The sequence below is a fragment of the Rhipicephalus microplus genome, chromosome 6 (genome assembly GCF_043290135.1).
Source record: "Rhipicephalus microplus isolate Deutch F79 chromosome 6, USDA_Rmic, whole genome shotgun sequence".
Taxonomy (NCBI): Eukaryota; Metazoa; Arthropoda; class Arachnida; order Ixodida; family Ixodidae; genus Rhipicephalus; species Rhipicephalus microplus.
In genome coordinates, this window is record NC_134705.1 from 3,024,887 (window position 1) to 3,049,786 (window position 24,900).

General features: G+C 48.5%; 1 protein-coding gene across 1 annotated transcript in view; it reads right to left on the reverse strand.

Moving 5' to 3' along the window:
* Nucleotides 1-856: 856 nt before the first annotated feature.
* LOC142765152 (uncharacterized) overlaps nt 857-24,900 on the reverse strand; it is a 274,054-nt gene continuing 250,010 nt past the window's right edge. Inside the window, exon 3 of the mRNA XM_075865727.1 lies at nt 857-871. Coding sequence (XP_075721842.1) covers nt 857-871 — 15 coding nt within the window. The remainder of the gene's footprint in view (nt 872-24,900) is intronic.

Below are 24,900 nucleotides of genomic sequence, written 5' to 3' on the forward strand. Positions count from 1 at the left end.
TGTTTTTGCCACTCCCTCGGGCCAGTACGCATGGAGAGTGATGCCCTTTGGGTTTAAGAATGCCGCCAGTACCTATCAGAGAGTCATCAATAGTGTACTGGCTCCGCATAGACATATAGCTTGCGCTTACATTGACGATGTAGCGATATACTCCGAGAACTGTAACGAGCACCTGGAACAATTAGACAAGGTGCTTGTTGTGTCCCTAGCGAAGGCAGGGTTGACGCTCAACGTAAGCAAATGTCCATTTGCACAACAAGAAGTACAATTCTTGGGGCATATTGTGGGATCAGGCAAGCTTGGGGCCGATCCAGAGAAGGTCAGGGCGATAAAGGAGATCCCGGCTCCCGAAACAAAGGGACAGCTTTGTAGTTTCTTAGGGCTAGCCAACCATTATAGGGACTACGTGCCCGAGTACTCCAAAGTATTTATGCCACTCACTAACCTAACTGGCCGACGTATTCCGCAGAAATTACCTTGGAATACAGAGGCGCAGGACGCTTTTGACAAGGTGAAAACCTGTCTAGTGCAGGCGTCGGCGTTGCAGGCACTAGATCCGAAGAAAGAATTTATCCTCGCCACAGATGCATCCGATTACGCCGTTGGTGCGTGCCTGGCACAGCAGGATCTGGTGGGCAAGGAGCGCCCTATCGCTTTTCTGAGCAAGAAGCTTAGCCCGGCTCAGACCTGATGGACCACAATAGAAAAGGAAGCTTATGCAATCATTTGGGCACTGGGGAAGTTGTATGTTTGGCTGTTTGGCGCTAAAATTAAGGTGATTACCGATCATTCCCCCCTCAAATTTCTGACTCTAACCACTCCGCAGAGCGCTAGGCTGACACGCTGGGCGTTGGCACTACAGAAGTATAACCTGAAAATTGAACACAAAAAGGGGTGTCTAAACGCTAATGCTGACGCAATGTCGCGGTTAGTGACTCCTAACGATGATGCATAAAAGGGACGGCAAGTTAAGGGGGGTGTATGCTTTGTTAGCGCGTGCGCGCGACGGATTCAACGAGGTACGAGTGACAGTTGGTGCCTCACGTGTCGAGCCAGTGAACATGTGTGCATATGCGGTTGTGTTTGTGTCACTTGTTATAGATACAGTGCAACACAGTTGGAGGGGAGGTGTTGGGCTCGAACTTCGTGCGTTCCCCGAATACCTTATGTTACCCACCCCGCGGCCGGCGACCCCTCGCCAACAAGGAAGCAGGGCCACCGGAATGCAGGACGATGACTGTCTGCTGGCCACAAAGGACGCGACAACTCCCGTGCCCCAAGGGGTTCCATTATGGCGCCTTACAGGAGACCTAGCCAGGCTGCAGGCGGCCGGGCCAGGCTGCGAGTATGGAAGGTACATGTGCGTGTCTGCCGGACAACCAGAATCAGTGGAGGTGACGGCATTTGTGCACGGGCCTATTGTACTGATGGCCTGTCAGCCCGGCATCGCGGGAACTTACTCGGAGGCGCTTTTCCACGACCAGGCAACGCCCGTCGGCGATCATTCCGGGAATTGGGGTGAAAGAAACCTGAGCGACGGCGGAGAAACGATGAGTAGGCGAGAGGCGGTGGGTCTTCGAGGATGTGGCGAGGAGAGACACGTCCGTGAGTTCCGATTGGACTGTAGGAGTGGTGCGTTACGATTGGACTGTAAGAGTGGTTGAATGGGGAGACAGGGGATAAAACCAGGGGTGCAGGGACAGAGGAAAAAGAAACGAATAAACGTCTCTATAAACAGATGATGTCGGAGCGGTCGTTTCTTCAAGGTGCCAGCAGATGAAAAGTTCTCGTCTTCGGCTTCCTTGGCGGCAGCAGCAAATGTCGTGCAACAAGCGAGGGCCGAGTGGAAAGAACCAAACGGAACGGAACTGTGACTTTGACTGTGACACCGAAAATGTAATTTATATGCTTGAATGTACAATATGCGGCAAACAGTATATCGGACAAGCAGAGGGCCCTTTCCGAATGTCTCACGCTAACACTTTGCCGCACTTGCTCATATAAAAACATGTGCATCTCCCCGGCCACTCTTTTATTAACCTCAAGGTTACGTTACTTGAATCTGGCTTTCGCTCTAATTATGACATAGAAGCCCGGGAATCCTTCCTAATTCACAAGTTCGATACCATCGCGTCTGGTTTAAATGAATGAGCTGGCAAATTAGGTTGTTTGTCTCTGTAATTGACTTAGTGATAGTTTACTTACATTGTTCGTTGAACTGTGAAGTTTTTGTGCCTTTGTATTTTACTGCTTTTAGCTTTCCGATTTTACTTTTTTTACATGTGTATACTTTTAGCATCATCATTGTATCATTTGCATCAGCGATTCTCTTGAGCTGTTCACACAGATTTTCATCGATGACATTTATATATCACTTGTGGTCAACGCTTCTTCACTGTGCTTGATATGGACATGTATATATTATTAGAAATGTTGCTACACAATTTATTCTAATGAAGCTCGGGCCCCGAGCGAAACATCAACAAAACTGCTTCGATTGATATGTGGGGTTTAACGTCCCAAAACCACTATATGATTATGAGAGACGCCGTACTGGAGGGCTCCGGAAATTTAGACCACCTGGGGTTCTTTAACGTGCACCCAAATCTGAGCACACGGGCCTACAACGTTTCCGCCTCCATCGGAAATGCAGCCGCCGCAGCCGGGATTCGAACCCGCGCCCTGCGGGTCAGCAGCCGAGTACCTTAGCCACTAGACCACCGCGGCGGGGCAACAAAACTGCTTCGCACGCGTAACTGTGTTGACTTTTTCATATATATATATATATATATATATATATATATATATATATATATTATATATATATATATATGGCAAGCATTTTCTTCAGGTCAGTGGCACTGCAATGGGGCACGAAAATGGCCCCAAACTTCGCGAGCATCTTTATGGCTTTCCCCGCCGCGGTGGTCTAGTGGCTAAGGTACTCAGCTTCTGACCCGCAGGTCGCGGGTTCCATTCCCGGCTTCGGCGGCTGCATTTCCGATGGAGGCGGAAATGTTGGAGGCCCGTGTTCTCAGATTTGGGTGCACGTTAAAGAACCCCAGGTGGTCGAAATTTCCGGAGCCCTCCACTACGGCGTCTCTCATAATCAAATGGTGGTTTTGGGACGTTAAACGCCACAAATCAATCAACCTTTATGGCTTCACTTGAAATCCCATTCTTTGAGGGATGCACCTTGAAACTTTTCAATTACAGAAGATACTTAGACGATATTTTTATGATATGGAACCATGATGAGGGAAGTCTTTTCCGCTTCATAGAGGATTTTAACAAGTGCCACTTGTCAATTAAATTCGCGCACAAAATTTCGAAAACTAGCATTAACTTTTTGGGCGTCACTGTCACGGTCAAAAATGACCGCTTGTCAATAAACCTTTACAAAAAGCCTACAGACCGTCAAATGTACCTACGTTTCAACAGCCGCCACCCAAAGCATTGCAAAACAGGTATTCCATATTCTCAGGCCTACCGGTACCGAAGAATATGCACCGACATGCGGGAATTTGACAGACACGCCGAACACCTAAAGCATTCCTTACTGAAACAAAATTATCCTGAAGACATTATTGACGATGCCATACTACGTGCTCGCAACGTGAACAGCAATGATATAATTAAGAGACCAAACAGAGTATCTAAACCGACTTCCCAAATGAACCTTCTACTAACTTACTCCTCATCAGCGCCACGAATCAACAACATACTTTCCCGTCATTTCAACATAATCAGGCAAAGCAAACGACTAACTTCTATTTCGCGAAGCCACCTCACGTGGTGTACCGCAGGGATAAAAATCTGAAGGACATATTTGTCAGAGCAAAAACGAACACCCCCAATATTTAATCAGGGCGCCATCCCAGCTGAAAAGCTTGATGCAAGGTATGCCCAGATGGTCACAACACGTGAATCCAAAGTGAACTTCTCGGATTTCAAATTCTGCATAACTGAAAGCCCTAATTGTGACTCCAGTAACGTAATATACATGCTACATTGCAACATCTGCGGACAAGAATATATCGGCCAAACAGACACGCCATTTTGGCTGCGGTTCAATAATCACCGGTACCACGCCACTTCACTGTCGAAGTTACCTTTATCTAGACATCTGCTCCTGCCAAACCACAGTTTTGAAAATATCAGCGTAACTCTTTTACAGTCCAGTTTTTCAAACAGGCGCGAGCGTGAACAGCGTGAGGCATATTTTATTTTCAAATTTTGAACATTATTAGCCGGCATCAACGAGGACCACGGAAAACTCTCCTGCCTCCGAGAAGTAAGCCAGGACAAAAATGGTGACAAAGATTGATAGCTGGAGACCATGCTTGTTTTTTCTGACTGACTCGTACGTGTACACTGTCCTTTCTTGTTTTTTGTTTTTCTCCTTTTTTCTTTTTTTTTCACATGCACCTACAAAGTGTTTATGTTCGCCTACCACTTGATGACCATTGAAGGGAAACGGACGAAGATTAAAGGTAAAGAGCCGACCAACCCATTAAGGGGAAGCCCTTTTTTTTACGCACGCCACCACGGACCCCTACCGCCACCGCGGCGACATTCTTGGGTGGCCTGACACGCGTCGAGAACTCAACAGCACGTGATAAGAACTGGATGGAGACGTACATGGACAGTTGGTTTCGTTCTGAGTGTTGACAGTGGTTCTCCCTCTTTTTTACTTTCTTTCTTTTTCTTTTTTCTTTTTTTCGTTTCGTCTTTTTTCCTTCCCCGTTTTTCTTTCTTTTTTTTCTTTCTTTCCTTTTTTTAGTTCCCTCTCACTCTCGCAAACATCTTTCAAGGCGAGAGGGACGCGGCAGCAACGAAGTTTGGAAGTTCATGTCAGTAAAACTAATCCCCTGATCAAGGGAGGACCCCTCCCGAAACTGGTGGGAAATAAGTATATTTATCCTTGTTGAGAACGCTCCCGTTGTGCCATATCCCATACCTTCACGAAGGCTAACTGGCCCAATGAATTATTACTACCACTATATATATATATATATATATATATATATATATATATATATATATATATATATATATATATTGTCACAACGCAGACAGAGCAGGAGTTAGACATAGAAGAGCTCACCTTAATTAAAAATTAAAGGCGCTCGTAAAGAGGACCAGGCAATATCTTCGTCTTCTTCTCTGGCTGTGCGAGCTCTCCTCTGCAGGTTGAATGCGGCATTTGCCTCCCTCCAGGAAGAGCATCAATCCGATGCTCGGCTACAGAATACGCGGTGTATGTAGTTGACGTATTACGCAACTGGCTCACTGCAATATGGCTTCATCCGCACAACGTGTACGATTTCAGACTTTTGAGCTCGTGAGGAACTGTCAGGGATGACCTCATAATTCACATCACTTAGGCGCCGTATAACATTGTAGGGACCAAAGTACTTCTTCAGTAACTTTTCACAAAGGCCGCGTCGGCGAATAGGGCTCCAGACCCACACTTTCTCGCCTGGTTGATAAGTGACGTATCGGTGTCGCAGGTTATAACGTTGTGCGTCGTAACTCTGCTGTCGGGCAATTCGCACGCGTGCTAGCTGCCGTGCCTCTTCAGCTAGTTGGGTAAAGGCTTGAACATAGAGCAGCGGTGTCCCTATCGTCTCTCTTTGTGTAAAACGTCGTGCGCTGCTTATTTGTAATCATAAGCTTGAACATCCGTGTCTGTATGCTCGCAGTCGTGCAGCAGCATGGCATCAAGCATTGTCGTCACTTCACGGCCATAAAGCAGACTAAATGGCGCGCTCCGTGTAGTTACCTTCTGCGCCGTATTATAGGCAAACCTCACGTATGGTAGAACGTCGTCCCAATTTTTATGATCCACGTCGATGTACATACTAAGCATATCAGCAATTGTCTTGCTGAGGCATTCTGTTAAGCCGTTGGTTTGTGGGTGGTAGGAGGTAGTTTTTCGATGCGCTGTTCCACTCAACTCAAGCACTGACTTGAGGAGCATGGCCGTGAAAGCGGTACCTCTGTCTGTTATAATTCTTGAGCACCATGCCTCAGAACGATATTTTCAATGAAAAATCGTGCCGCTTCTACTGCGGTTCCACTTCATAAAGCCTTTGTTTCTGCGAAGCGAGTAAGATAGTCCGTAACGACAATTACCCACTTATTTCCAGTATGCGAAGTCGGAAATGGTCCAAGAAGATCCGTTCAGATTTGTGCAAAAGGCATGGTGGGCACTTGAACTGGTTGCAACAATCCGGCTGGTTTTAGAGGTAGCGATTTTCGTCGTTGACAATCGAGGCACGTGCGGACGTAATGCTTTACAGTGCCTGGAAGTTTCGGCCAGTAGTACTTTTGTTGGATTCTGGCCAATGTGCGCGTGTATCCGAGGTGGCCGGAGGTTGGCTCATCGTGGCAAGCGCTCAGGATCTCATCGCGAATGGATGTCGGGACGACAAGTAAGTGGGCATTTCCGCTGGGGGCAAAGTTTTTCTTGTATAGGACACCACTGCGCAAGCAGAATGATGGCAGGCTCCTTGCAAATATTTTGGGAACGCTTGTAGACTGGCCGTTAAGAAAATTAATAAGAGGGAGCAACTCACTGTCTTCTTTCTGCTTACACGAAATGGTGACCGTGTCGACCACTCCTAAAAATGCCATGTCATCATCTTCTGAGACATCATCTTGCTTTATAAGCGACCTGGATAAGCAACCAGCATCAGAGTGCTGTCATCCCGACTTATAGACGACCGTCATATCAAATTCTTGTAGGCGGAAGCTCCAGCGCGCTAGCCGACCGGATGGGTCCTTCAAGTTGGTCAGCCAGCAAAGAGAGTGGTGGTCGCTGACTACGTGGAAGGGACGGCCGTAGAGGTATGGGCGAAACTTCAGAACTGCCCATACTACAGCAAGACATTCCTTTTCCGTTGTGGAATAATGGGACTCGGCACGGGAAAGCGTCCTACTTGCGTATGCAATCACTCTCTCGGCTGAGTATTGCCATTGGACGAGTACAGCGCCTAAACCTACGTTGCTGGCATCAGTGTGGATCATGGTTGGAGCGTCCTCGTCAAAGTGAGCAAGCACAGGGGGTGTCTGCAGGCGCTGTCGTAGACCGTCGAATGCCGCTTGTTCCTCTTCGCCCCATAAAAATGGAACATCGTCTCTCATTATGCGTGTTAAGGGCGACGCTATGTGCGAGAAATTGGCGATAAATCTGCGGTAGTAGGCGCAAAGGCCAAGAAAACGTCTTACGGCCTTCTTTTCTGTTGGCACCGGAAATTTTCCGACGGCGTCGATCTTGTCGGGGTCCGGACAAACACCTTCATGGCTCACCACATGTCCTAAGAATCGGAGTTCCTTGAAACCGAAATGACATTTCTCAGGTTTCAGCGATAAGCAAGCGGACCGTATTGCTCGAAATACTAATAGCAGCCGTCTTAGATGTTCCTCGAATGTTGGTGAGAAAACAATGACGTCGTCGAGGTATACCAGACACGTCTGCCACTTAAGGCCTGATAGGACGGTATCCATCAGTCTCTGAAATGTTGCTGGAGCTGAGCACAATCTGAAGGGCAAGACTTTAAACTCGTAAAGCCCGTCAGGCGTAACAAAAGCAGTTTTTTCTCTGTCCCGCTCATCGACCTCGATTTGCCAATAACCGCTTTTCAGGTCCATCGACGAGAAGAAGCGTGCATGCCTCAGCCTGTCAAGTGAATCGTCAATACGCGGTAGTGGGTATACGTCTTTCTTTGTCACGCGGTTCAGCTTGCGGTAGTCCACACAGAAGCGTAAGCTGCCGTCTTTCCTCTTAACTAGCACTACCGGTGATGCCCAAGGGCTTTTTGACGGCTGAATGATGTCATCATTGAGCATTTTCTGGACTTGTTCTTGGATTGCTTCGCGTTCTTTCGGTGCCACGCGGTATGGGTTTTGTCGAATTGGTCTTGCCGTCTCTTCCGTTATAATTCGGTGCTTTGTCAGTGGCGTTTGATTTACCCTCGAGGTCGACAAAAAACAATCTTCAAACTGGCCGAGAATATCTAGGAGACTCTGCCTCTGCGCTGGCGATAAATCTGTGCTCACTTCGACAGGCAGTGGTGTTGAAGCGGCCGGCGTCTCTGGATGTTGTACGGCGAAGAACTCGCGGAATTCTACAATTTCTTCGAAGTATGCAACCAGTGCGGTCACGTCGTGACCGTCAATTGAAAGTGTAATGTCGGCGGTGACAATCTGGTTTTCTTCGGCTCATTCGGAATGTGCGGCACTTCATGCGGCGGTAATGGGGGATTTTCAAATCTTCGGCAATTCGCAACCTTCCCCCCCTGAGGTCGCTGCTTTTAGTTTCCCCGGCGTGGACTGGGAGACCTTCCTCTTGCCATGTCCGTGGTGCTACCCCTATTAGATCCGGGAAAATGACCTGGGGAGGGCGAGCGTGACCGGAACCCAGGAGAAACGTCTCGCGGGATCGTCGCGCTAGTTTCAACGTTGCGTCTTCCGTCAGAATAGCGCCGAGAGGTAGTGGACGGAAATCCCTGATACCCGGCAACGCGATGAGGACAATACCGCACGATGTGGCCTGCTTCCCCACAATGGAAGCACAGGGGCCTGTAGTCAGGGGTACGCCATATGTCGGTTTTGCGGAGTGGGGGTCGCATCGGCGTCGACGTTTCCCTGTAGTACCAAGACACTGTCGGCGGCTGTTGCTGGTGGTACTGTTGAGGTGGTGGCTGTCGACGGAGAATATCTGCATATGTTGGCCTAACTATTTCAGTGTATGGCTCGGGAAGTGAAAGCGCTTGCCTTATTTCTTGGCGAACAACTTCTGTGACCGACGCAATCGCGCAGTCATTTGGTGTGGCAGCGAGCTTCTTCACCTCTTCTTGCACAATTTCGCGTATCAGGTCACACAAAGAACGCTCGTCAGAAGTCACAGTGGTCACGGCAGTTGCGCTGATTTGTCCGCTGTTGTTTGGACGGTCGTACTGGCGGTACCGTAGCTGTAGTGCGCGTTCTATGGCGGTCGCCTCCTTCGAAAATTTGTCGATGCTTGAAGGTGGGTTCCGTACGAGATCAGCAAACAGGTGCTCTTTAACGCCACACATGAGGTGGCTGATCTTTCTGTTCTCGCACATAGCGGGATCGGCTCGATGAAAGAGACGAGCCATGTCCTCAACAAACATAGCAACAGACTCGTTGGGCTTTTGAATCCGTGATTCAAGGAGTCGTTGTGCATGCTCCGGCCTTTCGGTGTTTGCGAAGGTGTCCAGGAACTTCCGCCGGAACTCGTCCCACGTTGACCACACGCGATTCGTGAACCACGTGCGAGCCCCGTCTTGAAGAGGGAAATACACGTACCCCAACTTCTGTGCGGCGTTCCAGCCGTTAACGTTGGCTGTGCGCTCGAACTCCTCAAGTCAGTCATCTGCGTCCTCATATATGTTGCCATGGAAGTCCACAGGAGTTTTAGGGGTGAAAACAGTCACCTGTGTCGTGCTTGGGCTCGTCATGGTGGGGCAACTGCTTCCCGGCGCGGTCATGTTTTCCGTCCAAGGACCGAACTCTGGGCTCAGGCCTAACAGGCGGTGGCTGGCGCGGTGAACGGGTGTTTCGGCGAGCGGAAGTCTTCGTTGACTAGATCTCGGGCTGTTGGAAGGTGTCCTGGACATGTACCCAGCACCTCCACCAGTGTCACGATGCAGACACAGCCGGAGTTAGACATAGAAGAGCTCACTTTAATTAAAAATGAAAGGCGCTCGTAAAGAGGACCGGGCAAGAGCTTCGTCTTCTTCTCTGGCTGTGCGAGCTCTCCTCTGCAGGTTGAATGCGGCAATATATATATATATATATATATATATATATATATATATATATATATATATATATATATATATATATATATATATATATATATATGTATATACGGCTGGGTCAAGTGACCACGTTTTAATGTATACACATCGCAAAACCATGGCTGCTGCATGTAGGGCAGTCGAGTACACATGCCTTCATTTCAGTGAGCACAGGTGCCAATTTGTCGACGATACATGGCAGAACAAATAAACAGTAGTGAATGATACCGCCACATGACGGAGACTGCCAGAAGACAAGTGCATTGGAGTGGTATCGGCATTTGCCACGGCTCGAGGAGAAGCTAATATTGTCACGGGGTCATGACGTGGCCAAAAACAGAAGACTTTATGTTGGGATTTAACTGTTTATTTGGGCGAACCTGTGCCCAGTAAACGGAAAGTTCAATTTCAGTAGCAGTCTTGCACGAATAGCAGTGAACGGAGCGTCGGCCGTCGATCAACTATTGACAAGCGGCGAAGCACGTCGGCATTTACACTCCTGCCATCGAATGTTCTAGCGTTATCGCTGACGGTGGCGTAGGTTCTAGAATAATCTGTACAGTTTGCAGAAAAGGCGTGATCTTATCAAAATGATCTACTACAGTCCGGAAGCTTCTCGAAAACTGCAGGCACAGTTTGCGCTTAGAATTGTGTAGTGTATTGGGACAATAACAAAACTTGAGAAATGGAACGTGGCATTGCCCTCCTCTGAAAAAGGCATCGTCCCGATGCTTTAACTAAAGATGAAGGTACAACAATAATGCAAGAAAGTACAATGAATAAATTACGATACAGTAATAATACAAAAAAACACTGTTTCAGTTTGTCAACGCGCATGAAACGGCTTGAGGCGCGCGACATGGACGACTTCAGGTCGCGATCGGCGTCGTTGAAAGTTCGTGATGCCGTCAGGGACAACCTCGTTATCAAGTGGGCCGAGGTGTCGAACCACCCTGTACGGTCCAAAGTACCATCGCAGAAGCTTTTCACTTAGTTCACGTCGGCGTATCGGCGTCCACACCCAAACACGTTCACTGGGCTGGTATTCCACGAAGCGTCGTTGAAGATTGTAACGGCGGCTGTGGGTCGTTTGTTGATTCTTGATACGGAGACGCGCGAGTTGTCGGGCTTCTTCGGCGCGTTGAAAGTACTCACTCACATCGAGGTTTTCTTCGTCGGTGACGTTGGGTAACATGGAATCGAGCGTCGTTGCCGGGCTCCTTCCGTAGACCAATTTGTATGCCGATATCTGCATCGTCTCCTGCACCGCCGTGTTGTATGCGAAGATCACGTACGGAAAAATGGCGTCCCACGTCTTGTGTTCGACATCGACGTACATTTCCAGCATGTCGGCGATCGTCTTCTTAAGCCGCTCGGTACTGGGATCGTTACCGAGCATCTCCACCAGATGTCATGGGGCCGTGACGTGGCCGAAGACAAGAGACTTTATGTTGGGATTTAACTGTTTATTTTGGCAAACCTGTGCCCGGTAAACGGAAAGTTCGATTACAATAGCAGTCTTGCACAGATAGCGTTTAAGCGAATTTTGTTTCCGGCTATATCTTACACAGCTTATGTGCACACATAAAAAAGGACAATGGTGAACAATGCGTATGTAGAGTGCAAGCTGTTATATACAGCAAAATAACTTATAGCGTATGCAGTGACGTACAATGCAAAAATTGTACAACAAATACAGGACATTCATGACATCGAGATGATTAAACTTAAATGAACAGTAAGGCTATATGAACAAACAAGAGGAGGTCATTCACAGTTTAGCGTGATATTTTGCATTCACCTGTGAGGACAATTTGCTCTCGCGCTCAAGAGCAATATTGCACAAAAGGACATGTTTTCAAAGAAGAAAAGAAAAATACACACTGTAATGTGACAGTGGTACAAGCTGTAGCCCACCTCCTTAATAGGGGAGGAAAGATGTGGACACTCTGTTGTTTTTTACGATAATAAATCGCGTAGACCAGTGTCCGAGGAAAGCCTCCTCTTCCAGCATGACTAGTTCTGCTATAGTAGGGGAAACATGGCTCTCTCGGGGGTCCCCTCAGGCAGGCCAGTCCCCTTCGTTTCCATAAGACGAAGGCTCCTATAGCCATTAAGAGTACGACAGAGTTATTCTTGCGGCGGAGGGCGCCGCAAGGCGGTCGGCCATTGCTAAAGCCCCCCATTCCCTGAGCCAGTTTAGGTCACGGACCTCGGAGGGGAGAGACGTGTTTGTAAGAGTCTAGCGTCTTCTCGCCCGGAATTTCCGGCGTTGTTCTTCTGATAGGCTTTTAAAAGCTATTAATTCGCTCATGTCGGTGGGGGACATTTCCGTAAGTTCTTGAGCTGGAAAATCGTTTCGCCATTGTTGCAAAGATTTTATAACATGTGTGTAATACGTTAGTGGCTGCTCATCAGCTGGTCCCGTGTCGTTAGCTAAACCAAAAAGCCTTCTGGAGGTTCCTAGCAGATACACTACAAGTTGCCTGCCTCAATACGATGAGTTCTGTAAGAGTGCCCAGGTGTTTTTGAGAGCCAACATGCGGCACATTACATTAAGGTTGGGAACACTCAGCCCTCCCCATTTTACTGGTAGGTGGACCAACGCTCTGGCAACAGCTTCGGCGTGGCCATTCCAAAAAAAGGAGCTGCTCGCAGTAGCCATCTTCAGCAAAACCCATCGAGGTGGTCAAGCAATTCTGGCTACATAAAGCAGTGGCGCTGTTATGCTGGATTTGTTTAGATAAGCTCTTTCAGTAAAAGGTAGTTGAAACGTTCTGGCGACTTCAATACGTCTGTCCACTTTGTGTTGGACTTCTTTCCATGTGGTGCGGGCTACCTCACCAGTCGAAAGGAAAGTTACACCCAAGACGTTAATGCCTTGGACAATTTGGATGCCATCAGTGAACTCTTCACTGTGTATCCCAAAGCACAATGCCTTGCTTTTTTCGGGATTAAGACGTGCTCCCGACAGGTACGTCTGTCGTATACGTGTGGAATACGTGTGGAATATTCGCAGAAAGGCTCTGTAGCTATCTATGTTCCGAATAAACAATGAGATGTCATCGGCGTAAGCCGCTACTTTCACTTCGCCCAAGCCTGGAAGAGGGAAACCGCGTATTGAAGTGCATTTCTGGATTTCTTTCAATAATGGATCTATGCATAATACAAAGAGGATTGCGGAGAGGGGACAGCCTTGTCGAATGCCCCTACTTACTGCAATAGGTTCAGATGTATAGCCATTCACTACTAATGACGTTTCTAAGTCTGTGTAGAGTAAGTGGAGGCTGTCGGTTAAATGTGCTGGGAAGCCATAACACTCAAGCACAGCGAAGAGATAGCTCCATTCTACGTGATGAAAAGCTTTTTCCTGATCCAAGGAAAAAAAATGCCAGATATTTGTGTTCTTGTAGCGTACGTGAATAAATCGCGAGTCAGCGCAAGCGAGGAATAGATCGTACGACCTGGGACACAGCATGTTTGTATGTCGCTTACTATTTCCGATAAAATAGTCATATGGTTTGCAAAGATGGCTGTCAATATCTTATAATCCGAGTTAAGTAGGGATATGGGCCTCCACGCCCTTGGATCGGACGGCTCTCCCTTGCTTTTAAGCAAGAGTATAACTCCGCTCTCTCGAAACGTACTCGGTCTGACTCCGTCAGAAAGAAGCCCATTTAGCATTGTCAAAAGGAGGACTTGTATTGTTTCAAGGAAGGTTTTGTAGAAGCTCAAAGGTATCCCGTCAGGGCCGGCGGTGGCGGCTGTGTTCATGAGCTGAAGCACGATGCGTAACTCATCCAGCGTCACTGGGCTGCACAGACCATCGAGGAGCTTCTCCGGTACGCGGGAAATTCCATCGCAAAACTCATTAATTGTGGTGATATTGTTCACGTCGTTTGCGTTCTCCGCCCTGAAAAGATTCGAAAAATGTGTTTCAAAGACCCTCATTATTTCTTCTGCTCGTGTAAACTGTTCGCCGTTCGGAAACTGAACGAAAGGGACATGCATCTGCTCACCCAAGGAGCCGTTGCGAACACTTCGAAGAACAGCTGGATCTGAAAGCGGTCGTCCGTTGATAAAAGACTGCGCAGCCGTGCGTGAACTAAGACGTAGCAAAAGTTCGTACCGCGCCTTTAGCTGATCGATATAGTCGCGCATTGTGAACGCCAGCGTCTCACCTCTGCGTACAATGCGCACTTTCCGTAGCGTGTCGTTTATCTCTGTCGTCAGGCGCGCTTTCATTTCGCGCCCCGCTTTGATAAGCTCGGCGCACCAACTGTGTTTCAATGCGTCACAGTTACGGGGTTCAGGTGGCCTTTTGCATGCTTGCTTTAGTGCATTGCGCAGTAATGCTATGCTTTCCGGGTCACGCACAAGTGTGGTGTCCTATTTTCAATGGTTTCTAAGTGTAGTGGATTGTTCAAAGAAAAGTTTTACAGACACTGGAAAGTGGTCTGTAATGCATAGAACGTCCGGTGGGAAATGTAGGACCTCGCAACTAAGGACATGTGTGGCTAGCACTTCTGGAAAATAGTAGCCGTCTAGCCAGGTAATGTTGGGACCCCGTTTCTATGTTGCAACGAAGTCATTTCTGTGAGTGTCGACCCACGCATCCCCGAGCTTGAAATTGCGGATGAGTTGTCGCAATGCACTAACTCCGCTATATTGTCTGCTTTCTCTGCGTCCGCGCGCATCTCTGTCGGTGTTCTCAACACAATTAAAATCCCCTACAAAGAAAGTAGGGTAGCTGTCAAACATAAATGAGTCGAGTGAATTGAAAAAATCGACCATGCCCCCACATTAACTTGGGGCATATATTACGAGCGCCCTTACTCGTCTGCCGTGGAGGTCAAATTCTACTGCTAGTGTGCGGCTGTCAGAACTATAAACACAGAAGAGTGGAAACTTGGGCTAGTTGGTGCGTAGTCATATTGCAAGATGTTTCAGCGCGCGAACAAAGGAAAAAGGACAGGGTAGACAGAAAGAGCGCTGACTTCCAACTAACTTTATTTGACAGAGTGCCAAGAATATATACTGCTAAAAAGGATGATAACAGAGCATGAAGGTAAAGGCACGCCTAATCTACACATCAGTAACAAACACGTGTGACAGGTCCTCTATTGCCTCAAAGCCCAGCTAGGTAATCACGTTCAGCCTGTGATAAAGCAATCGATGATGTGCTTACACATTTATCTCCTAGCAAGTGTATTTTTTCGGCTTCAATAATTTCTCGGGTAAGCTGACCCCTGTGCCTTGCCAATATTGAGCACTGATCAAAGAGAGGGGTGCACCCACAATCTCGGCAATGAATGCCAAGATGCCCTTGTACCACATTGTGCACATTGTTTCGGTGTTCTCGGAGGCGGTCATTTATGCACCTGCCGGTTTGCCCGACATAGATGCACCCACACGTCAGTGGAATCAAGTAAACGACTCCTACTGCGCATGGGATGTAGCGTGTCCTGTGCGCGACAGAGCACGAGGCAGAATTTGCACGAGGTGCATTGACCCGTTTGCAAAGCCTCTGCAATTTTTCCGGGGCAGAAAAAACCACAAAAACGTTGGCGCCTCGAGCAATCTTTTTTAGCCTGTGTGATACGTCGTGCACGTAAGGCAGTACGACAGGCCGGCTCTTTCGGACACTGTTTCGCTTATCCGGTTTGTCGCCTCGCTTCAAGACAGTGACCAGCTTTTCCGCCACCGAAACGAGAACATGCGTGGGGTACCCAGCTTTGGTGAGCCGCTCTACTTGTAGAGCAAAGCTGTGGTGTACCATGTGGGGGCATGACTTCTTTAAGGCATTGACAAGGCAGAGGTTAGCGATGCCCCGCTTGACCAATTTAGAGTGAGCCGAGCTGAAAGGCAGAAGAGGCTTGCCGCTTCTTGGTTCATACATCCAGCAAACATGTCGGGAGTCTAACAAAAGCTTCAAATCTAGAAACTTCAGGTTGTTATCAGTGGGTGATTCATGGGTTAGAACTAGTGGTTTCAGGCATTCCCGGAAAACACTCAACACGTCAGAGGAAATGGTCTGAAAATTTTGACTATCACATTTCAACAACACTAAGTAATCATCAACAAAACGGCAAACTTTAAAAACTACAGAGTCGTCAAGCTTGTTTGACAAGACACGATCATGATGTGCTAAAAATATGTCACTAAGAATGGGTGCCAAACATGAACCAATACATATTCCACTTTTTTGTAAGTAGTTTTTGTCCTCCCATGATACGAAAGTGGCCTTCAAATAAAAACTGAGTAATTCTAATAAGTTGCTGTTGTGAATTCCAGTACGCGTTTGAAACGCTGATGATCCTAACCTGTCTATGGATTCCTCTACACATTTAAGTAGTTGGTCATGTGGCAAAGAGTAATACAAGTCCTTAATATCCACAGACATTGCCTGGAGTCCTGTGTTAGTTCGTCCAATGAAGTCAATAACAGCGTCAGAGTTCTTGACCAAAAAAGGATCGTCTATTGTTATATGTTTTAGCTTTTCCTGCAAGAAAAGCGCTACAGACTTTTGCCAGGTCCCCCTTTCTGTTACAATGACCCTCAATGGGCAGTCAATTTTGTGAGTTTTCGCAGAAAAGAACATGTCAAGGCTAAGCTTTTTGCAACTATCTATCGCCTTCGCAAGCTTTTGAAACCCCAGGGCCCCGGTAAGAGTTTTCGCACGCTTCTTAAGCTTATCCAGACCTATCTCATCATTCTCGTTGAAAAGAGACTGCATTGCTTGCATAGCTTTCACCTTAAACATTGAACGAGGAAGAACCGCAAAATCAGACGCTCAGTTACCTGCGGGCCATCACACCAAGGAAGTCTCCAGCTGCTAAGGACTGTGTGCATGTTCTCGGGGATGCTTTTCTTCCCGACTACGTTAAGCACACCCTATGCCTCGGACCAAAGTACGCGGTGGCACCTTCAAGAACACCGCACGAGCTCCTCACTCTGGTCAGGCAAGTCGCCCGTCGTGCTCCTGACTCTGAATGTGATAGATGTGTTGCTCAAGGCGTGCATGTGCTCTCGAGATGTAAGCCTTCGAACAAAGTTGTCAATACAGGAAGCACTGTCGCGTACCTAAAGGCACATTCCTTGTCACTTCTGCCGGCTGACAAGGAAGGTGGTTTTGCGGTTCTTCCTCGTTCAATGTTTAAGGTGAAAGCTATGCAAGCAATGCAGTCTCTTTTCAACGAGAATGATGAGATAGGTCTGGATAAGCTTAAGAAGCGTGCGAAAACTCTTACCGGGGCCCTGGGGTTTCAAAAGCTTGCGAAGGCGATAGATAGTTGCAAAAAGCTTAGCCTTGACATGTTCTTTTCTGCGAAAACTCACAAAATTGACTGCCCATTGAGGGTCATTGTAACAGAAAGGGGGACCTGGCAAAAGTCTGTAGCGCTTTTCTTGCAGGAAAAGCTAAAACATATAACAATAGACGATCCTTTTTTGGTCAAGAACTCTGACGCTGTTATTGACTTCATTGGACGAACTAACACAGGACTCCAGGCAATGTCTGTGGATATTAAGGACTTGTATTACTCTTTGCCACATGACCAACTACTTAAATGTGTAGAGGAATCCATAGACAGGTTAGGATCATCAGCGTTTCAAACGCGTACTGGAATTCACAACAGCAACTTATTAGAATTACTCAGTTTTTATTTGAAGGCCACTTTCGTATCATGGGAGGACAAAAACTACTTACAAAAAAGTGGAATATGTATTGGTTCATGTTTGGCACCCATTCTTAGTGACATATTTTTAGCACATCATGATCGTGTCTTGTCAAACAAGCTTGACGACTCTGTAGTTTTTAAAGTTTGCCGTTTTGTTGATGATTACTTAGTGTTGTTGAAATGTGATAGTCAAAATTTTCAGACCATTTCCTCTGACGTGTTGAGTGTTTTCCGGGAATGCCTGAAACCACTAGTTCTAACCCATGAATCACCCACTGATAACAACCTGAAGTTTCTAGATTTGAAGCTTTTGTTAGACTCCCGACATGTTTGCTGGATGTATGAACCAAGAAGCGGCAAGCCTCTTCTGCCTTTCAGCTCGGCTCACTCTAAATTGGTCAAGCGGGGCATCGCTAACCTCTGCCTTGTCAATGCCTTAAAGAAGTCATGCCCCCACATGGTACACCACAGCTTTGCTCTACAAGTAGAGCGGCTCACCAAAGCTGGGTACCCCACGCATGTTCTCGTTTCGGTGGCGGAAAAGCTGGTCACTGTCTTGAAGCGAGGCGACAAACCGGATAAGCGAAACAGTGTCCGAAAGAGCCGGCCTGTCGTACTGCCTTACGTGCACGACGTATCACACAGGCTAAAAAAGATTGCTCGAGACGCCAACGTTTTTGTGGTTATTTCTGCCCCGGAAAAATTGCAGAGGCTTTGCAAACGGGTCAATGCACCTCGTGCAAATTCTGCCTCGTGCTCTGTCGCGCACAGGACACGCTACATCCCATGCGCAGTAGGAGTCGTTTACTTGATTCCACTGACGTGTGGGTGCATCTATGTCGGGCAAACCGGCAGGTGCATAAATGACCGCCTCCGAGAACACCGAAACAATGTGCACAATGTGGTACAAGGGCATCTTGGCATTCATTGCCGAGATTGTGGGTGCACCCCTCTCTTTGATCAGTGCTCAATATTGGCAAGGCACAGGGATCAGCTTACCCGAAAAATTATTGAAGCCGAAAAAATACACTTGCTAGGAGATAAATGTGTAAGCACATCATCGATTGCTTTATCACAGGCTGAACGTGATTACCTAGCTGGGCTTTGAGGCAATAGAGGACCTGTCACACGTGTTTGTTACTGATGTGTAGATTAGGCGTGCCTTTACCTTCATGCTCTGTTATCATCCTTTTTAGCAGTATATATTCTTGGCACTCTGTCAAATAAAGTTAGTTGGAAGTCAGCGCTCTTTCTGTCTACCCTGTCCTTTTTCCTTTGTTCGCGCGCTGAAACATCTTGCAATATAAACACAGTGTGCTCTTCGACGTAACGCTGGTGTAAAGAAAACAACTCCGACTCCGCACATCTTTCAATCAGTCAGCGAAAAAAAGGCTTCGACTCCAAAATGTGTACAAAAGGATTGCACATCAGAAGGGGTTCTAAAATTACATTCCTGTAAGAAGAGGATGTCGACATGACGTGACCTTGCGAAGTGCATGACTCCTCTCTGCTTATCTTGGCATCTGAAACCCCTGACGTTTAAGGAAAGAAAATGCACCATAGCCATTTTGAAAAAGGGAGAGTGCACGCAAATTTTAAAGAAACCCCTGCAGAGGGTGGGGCGAGCGCTCAAAGAGTGAACATGACTAAAAAAATGCTCCGACGGGGTCAGAGCATTAGCAAATTTTTGGGGCTTACTACTGTCCGTAGAGCCCTCAGAGTCCGTGGTTGGTGGGTGGGCTCGTTTGGTGGCTGGACGGTCTATTTCCATGGCGCTGGCACGGACACTGGCACCGGCGGCCGCACCTGTAATCTGGTAAATGGGGTTTTACAGGCTCAGTTTGCGGGTCTGAGCCGAGTACTTGCAGGCACGGGTGCTTGTCGTTGTCGGTAGCATAATCAACGTTGTGGTCTTTTCTGGGCCGATGACAGGAGCGTCTGCACGTCCCGTTGTTCGGGTGCCGCGTCCCATCGAAGCTCTCGGCGCCTTGGAGGTCCGGCGAGAAGTCACTGGTCTCGGACGAGGTGTGAAGGGTTGACGAGGCTTTCACAGACAGGGGAGGCAGGTCTCCTGCGTCTTGTGGTTCAGTGTGAGCATCAGTGTCGCTTGTGTCAGTGTCGCTCGCAGGCTCGAGTGCCGGATAATCATCTTGCAATGCGGGCGTGAGGTTGGTGCACGCTTGTTCTTCGGTTGCCGCTGCTGCAGCCGCTGCAAAGGACTTCAGACGTACGCAGTCAGCTGTTGCATGGCTGCCCGAGCACTTGCGGCACGGTTCCGCGCATCCCTCTGTGGCATGTCCGAACACGTTGCGGTGCGTGGAACGGGGCGTGGCGCAATCTTTGGCAATGTGGCCAGCATTCCTGCACTTAGAGCCCACTTTCTTGACACCCCGGTAGTCACACATGACACTGTAGCCCTGGACTGACAGAAAGTTCGGTATTTGGCTTTTCATTTCCACTCGGGCCACACGGACACCTGTGCTAACCACTGGGCGGCCCTTGAACACTGGCTCGTGGATATGTTGCACGTTGCCGAAGGCGGAGAGAGCAGTTGCTAGAGCTGCGTAGCTTACCCACAGCGGTACCCGAAAGACTGTGACGTGAACTATTTGAGAACCTACGCTGACTAGTGGAACTGATTCGCCGTTCAAGAGAATGGCGCCCCGGCTTTTCCGCTTGGTGGCTGCACGGATGTTTGCGGCTGCAGCGCCGAACTTTGAGCCTCCCATGTGCTGGAGGGACTTGATACCGGCTGGGCCGGTTACTGTTTCGAGGGCATCTATGATGTTGTCGACGGTGCTCCCCTCTGGAGCACTGAAGTTAAAGCGATGAGCTTTCGGCGGTGGCGCTGCGAAAGCCATGACACTTTTGTCCTGGCCCTGGCTCCCACGGCTTGCGCTGTGGTGCCCGGGCGTTGGCTCACGATGAAGGCCTGGACAGAGCCGGGGGGTTGTCCAGGGGTTCGCTTGATGCTCGATGAGATGGGGTCGACGTCTGGCAGCGTGTCTGGTCGCGGAAATCCCGGCACCAGATAAGCGGCGAACAGGGCGTCAGCCGTCGATCAACTACTGACAAGCGGGGAAGCACGTCGGCATTTATACTCTTGCCGTCGAATGTTCTAGCGTTATCGCTGGTGGTGGCATAGGTTCCAGAATAATCTGTACAGTTCGCAGAGTAGGCGGGATCTTATCGAAATAATCTTCTAAAGTCCGGAAGCTTCTAGAAAACTGCAGGCGCGGTTTGCACTGCGAATTGTGTAGTGTTTTGGGACGGTAACAAAACTTAGGAAATGTAACGTGGCAATATGAAAATAGCAAATGGATGGTTTTATTGTCTATAGACACATAAGCCAAAAGTTGGGTGCACACAATGGAGGCAGAACAAAACAACAATGACAAATAACGTGAAAAGTAAACAGAGAAGAATATAGCAGATCGTTTACGCCATATTTTTTTCCTACCGGAGCTCTTTCCAAGACGACCCTTCTCACAATCTCCTCGATAGAGGTTCTGAACGTGTGTGTCCGCTGCCAGTACATATATATTTTCCAATATAAAATCTTGTCCCCCACCAGCTGCTTCTCGGCAACATTTTTGCCTTCGTAGGTTTTTCAGATGTGTGTTTGAATCTGTGTGCCGTTCCGCAAATGACCAAAAACAGCCGAACTTCTTCATTGGAATGGTTGCTCGAGCTGTTTTACGAAAACAAACATTAGTTCCACAAGGCCTTGTGGGAGATGCACGACACCAGAATGCGACAGCGTTCGGAAATAACCGGAACTAATGACAAAGGTGCCAAGGGCTTAAATTCAGGCATTAAGAGAAAACTATAGATATGCTGGGAATTAGAAAAAATAGATAAGATAAAACGGGAAGTTGGTGACAAAACTACTGGATGCAACAGCGTTTACAGCCATTGGCTGTAGGGGAGTGAACGCAAACAAATGCTTGTCGGCCGCGGAATGGGGCACCTTATGGTGTGTGAGTGAGTGTCGCCAACTAATATGAACCCAATCGGATATTAACCCCTAAAAAATCTCACCTACCTAGCTGTGAGGCAATTTTCAACTGGTTTATTATACAAAGGTGCTGTAGCAGGCGATGACGCCGGTCATCACGATAATTTAATTTGTGTGCGCATACCAATTCGTATGTCGATGCGCACGGTGCACACGCGGCCAACATGCCTCACGTTATCTCTGGAGGGCCGCGGAAGATACGAAGCCACGCCCCTTTTGGTTGTCGCTTTTTAAGCCTCTTTTTTTTTGGAAAATAAACTAGTCTTGTCCCAAACTTGAAGGAGTGTAGGTGCCTTTTTTTCGCGCTTCCGTGGGATGAGTACGCTACAAAGTGGTGACTTGGATGCTTGGAAAATCAGCAGCCATGTCAGACGAGAAAGCCACTTTAAGCTCACCCACAACCAACGCCGCGGAGTTAAAGCTTCCTTATTTCTGGCCCGCAAACCCCAAGGCGTGGTTCAGCCCAATCGAGGCCCGCTACGAGCTTCGACGCATCACATCGCTGAAGTCGAAATACCTGCACGTCGTTTCAGCACTGCCACCTGACATCGCTGACGCCGTATACGATGTGCTCGCCTCCACTCCTTCGGAGAAGCCCTACAAAGAACTAAAAAACACCGTTTCATGAAGAGCTCGGTGACCACGTCCCTCACAACTACTCCACCGAATGCGCCAGCTGCTGGGCCAACAAGTGTCAGAGGAGCGTCAACATCCGTTGCTTCGCGAGTTGTTTTCGCAGAGACTGCCACAGTCAACACGGACGATACTCGCTGGCTTGGATGATGTGACTCTCGAACGTCTGGCTCAACTCGCCGACCGCATCACCGACTGCACTGAGCCAGGATAAATGTGTATTGCTGCAGCGGGAAGGCTCGAACATGCAGACCGGTTAGGTCGCTTAGAGAACAGAGCTGACCGACTGGCTGCAGCAGTTGAAAACCTCGCCCTGTTCAACAAACACCGGCCTCCACGGCATCCTTCGCCGTCCCGTGCTCGAAGCCCGCAGCACCGCGGAAGCTCAAGCGAGGCAGAACAGAACATCTGCTGGTACCACCGTCGTTGTAGAGAGCAAGTCACTCGCTGCACCCATCCATGCTCGTGGACGGGAAACGCACCGGCCAGTCGCTAACGGCGGAAAGCGACACGGGCCATCGTTCAAGCCGCCTCTTCTTCGTTGTCGACCGCATCATCGGCACACACCTCCTCGTCGATACCGGAGCGGAGCTATCTATCTTACCAGCAGCAGCTCAACATCGCCGGGGCGGCAAGTACATTTCGAGCCTAATTGCAGTCAATAATACTGCTATTGCATCATAAGGAGTCCAGTCAATGACGGTAGACATCGGACTGAGGCGTACATATCGATGGCTCTTCGTTGTGGCCGACGTCAGAATTGCCATCTTGGTAGCGGACTTTCTGAGCCACTTCGATTTTGACGTCAGCGTTCGCGATCGTCGTCTCAAGGATAACGTCACTTCGCTCACTGTTATCGGACTGAAGTCTGACCTGCCCTCATGCGGCATTTGCACTTTCAACCCAGAGTCAAACTTTAAAAAGATTCCGGCTTAATTCACTGAAATCACCAGACCTCGGAACACCAAACTACCAATAAAACACAAGGTGACGCATCACATTGTCACCACCTGGCACCGCCCGTCACCGCTAGACCTAGGAGACTCGCTGGACTAAGACACGAAATCGCCCGCCGTGGTTTCTACCACATGCTCCAACTCGGCATTATTCGATCTTCTTTCAGCAACTTGTCTTCCGCGCTGCACATGGTGCCAAAACAAGAGTCTGGTGGCTGACGCCTTATGGTGATTATCGGGCAATCAATACTGTGACAAGGCAGACCAATATCCTCTCCCCCACAACCATGATTTCATCGCTCGCCTCGCGGAAATGACCATCTTCACTAAGCTGTATTTGATGGCTGCTTATCACCAGATTCCAGTAGAACCGAGCGACATCCTAAAGGCGGCCTTGACAACGCCTTTTGGCCTCTTTGAATTTATTCGTATACCATACGGACTGAAGAAGCCGGCACAAACTTTCCAGCGTTTCTTGAATGAGGTCACTCGCCGACTGCTCTTTGTTTTTGTCTACTTAGACGACATTTTGGTCGCCAGCCAAACGCCGGAGGAGCACGAAAATCGCCTGTGCCTCTTTTTCAAGCGTCTTGACGAGCACGGTCTAGTTTTGAAGCCCAAAAAATGCGTCTTTGGTGTTAAAGCACTAGATTTCCTAGGTCATCGAATCAGCCCGCAAGGCATCTTGCCGCTCGAATCACGGGTGCAAGCAGTCAGGGAATTCCCCACGCCTACCTCTTTCCGCAAGTTGCGCGAGTTTCTAGGGCTAATCAACTTCCATAGGCACTTCATCTCATCCCGTGCACACATTATACAGCCGCTAAGTGACTTGCTGCGCCGGGACGGCAAGAAAACGCCCGAGTTTCACTGGTCAGCGGAGCACGAAAAAGCCTTCCAGGACGCGAAAACTCGGCTTGCCTCCGCTACATTTCTGATGCACCCGCTTTCCGACGCGCCAACGCGGCTCATGGTTGACGCGTCAACGACAGCTGTGGGAGCAGTGTTGCAACAATACGAAGCCAAGGACTGGAAACCGATAGGTGTCTTTTCTAAACGTCTGAAACAGGCGGAAGTACGCTACAGCACCTTTGGAAGAGAGATGCTGGACATTTATTCCTCCGTAAAGCATTTCCGTTTCTTCCTTGAAGGCCGCATTTTCCCCATTTTAACGGACCACAAGCCGCTGACGTATGCGTTCAAGAACAACAGTTTCTCATATTCGGAAAGAGAACTGCGCCAACTTTCTTTCATTTCGGAATTTTCCATGGACATCCGTCACACAGCGGAGAGCGAAAACCAAGCAGCCGACGCACTCTCCCGTATCGACACCGTTTCTGCGTCCGTCGACTTTGAGACATTAGCCGCCGCTCAGCGGGAAGACCCAGAGCTAACCGAGATGAGGCAGAATCTACTGTCAATGGTGCTCGAAGAGATCCCGCTACCACACACAACGACTATGGTCATACTGAGGGGTAATGTACAGCTTCACTGTGTCCTTCGTGTTCTTGCTCAGCGCTGCACTGAGTGCAATTGTGCGCCCCTTTTCAAGGGCACAGCGACGCTGTACAAGCGCAGAGATGTGCGCACCCGAGTCATTGTCGAGGCCACGCAGATGGCACACGAACAGGTGTCTTCTATCAGCAAGCCCTCCGTGGCTCTGTCCGAGAAGCAGCTCAGGTTCCTCGAAGGTTTCGGTGCGCGCAAGTATTAAATTCTCTTTACTCTCTGTTTCGTTTTCTGATAATTTTTTCTTTGCCGTTTTTCTGTGCTTTTGCCTTTTGTCT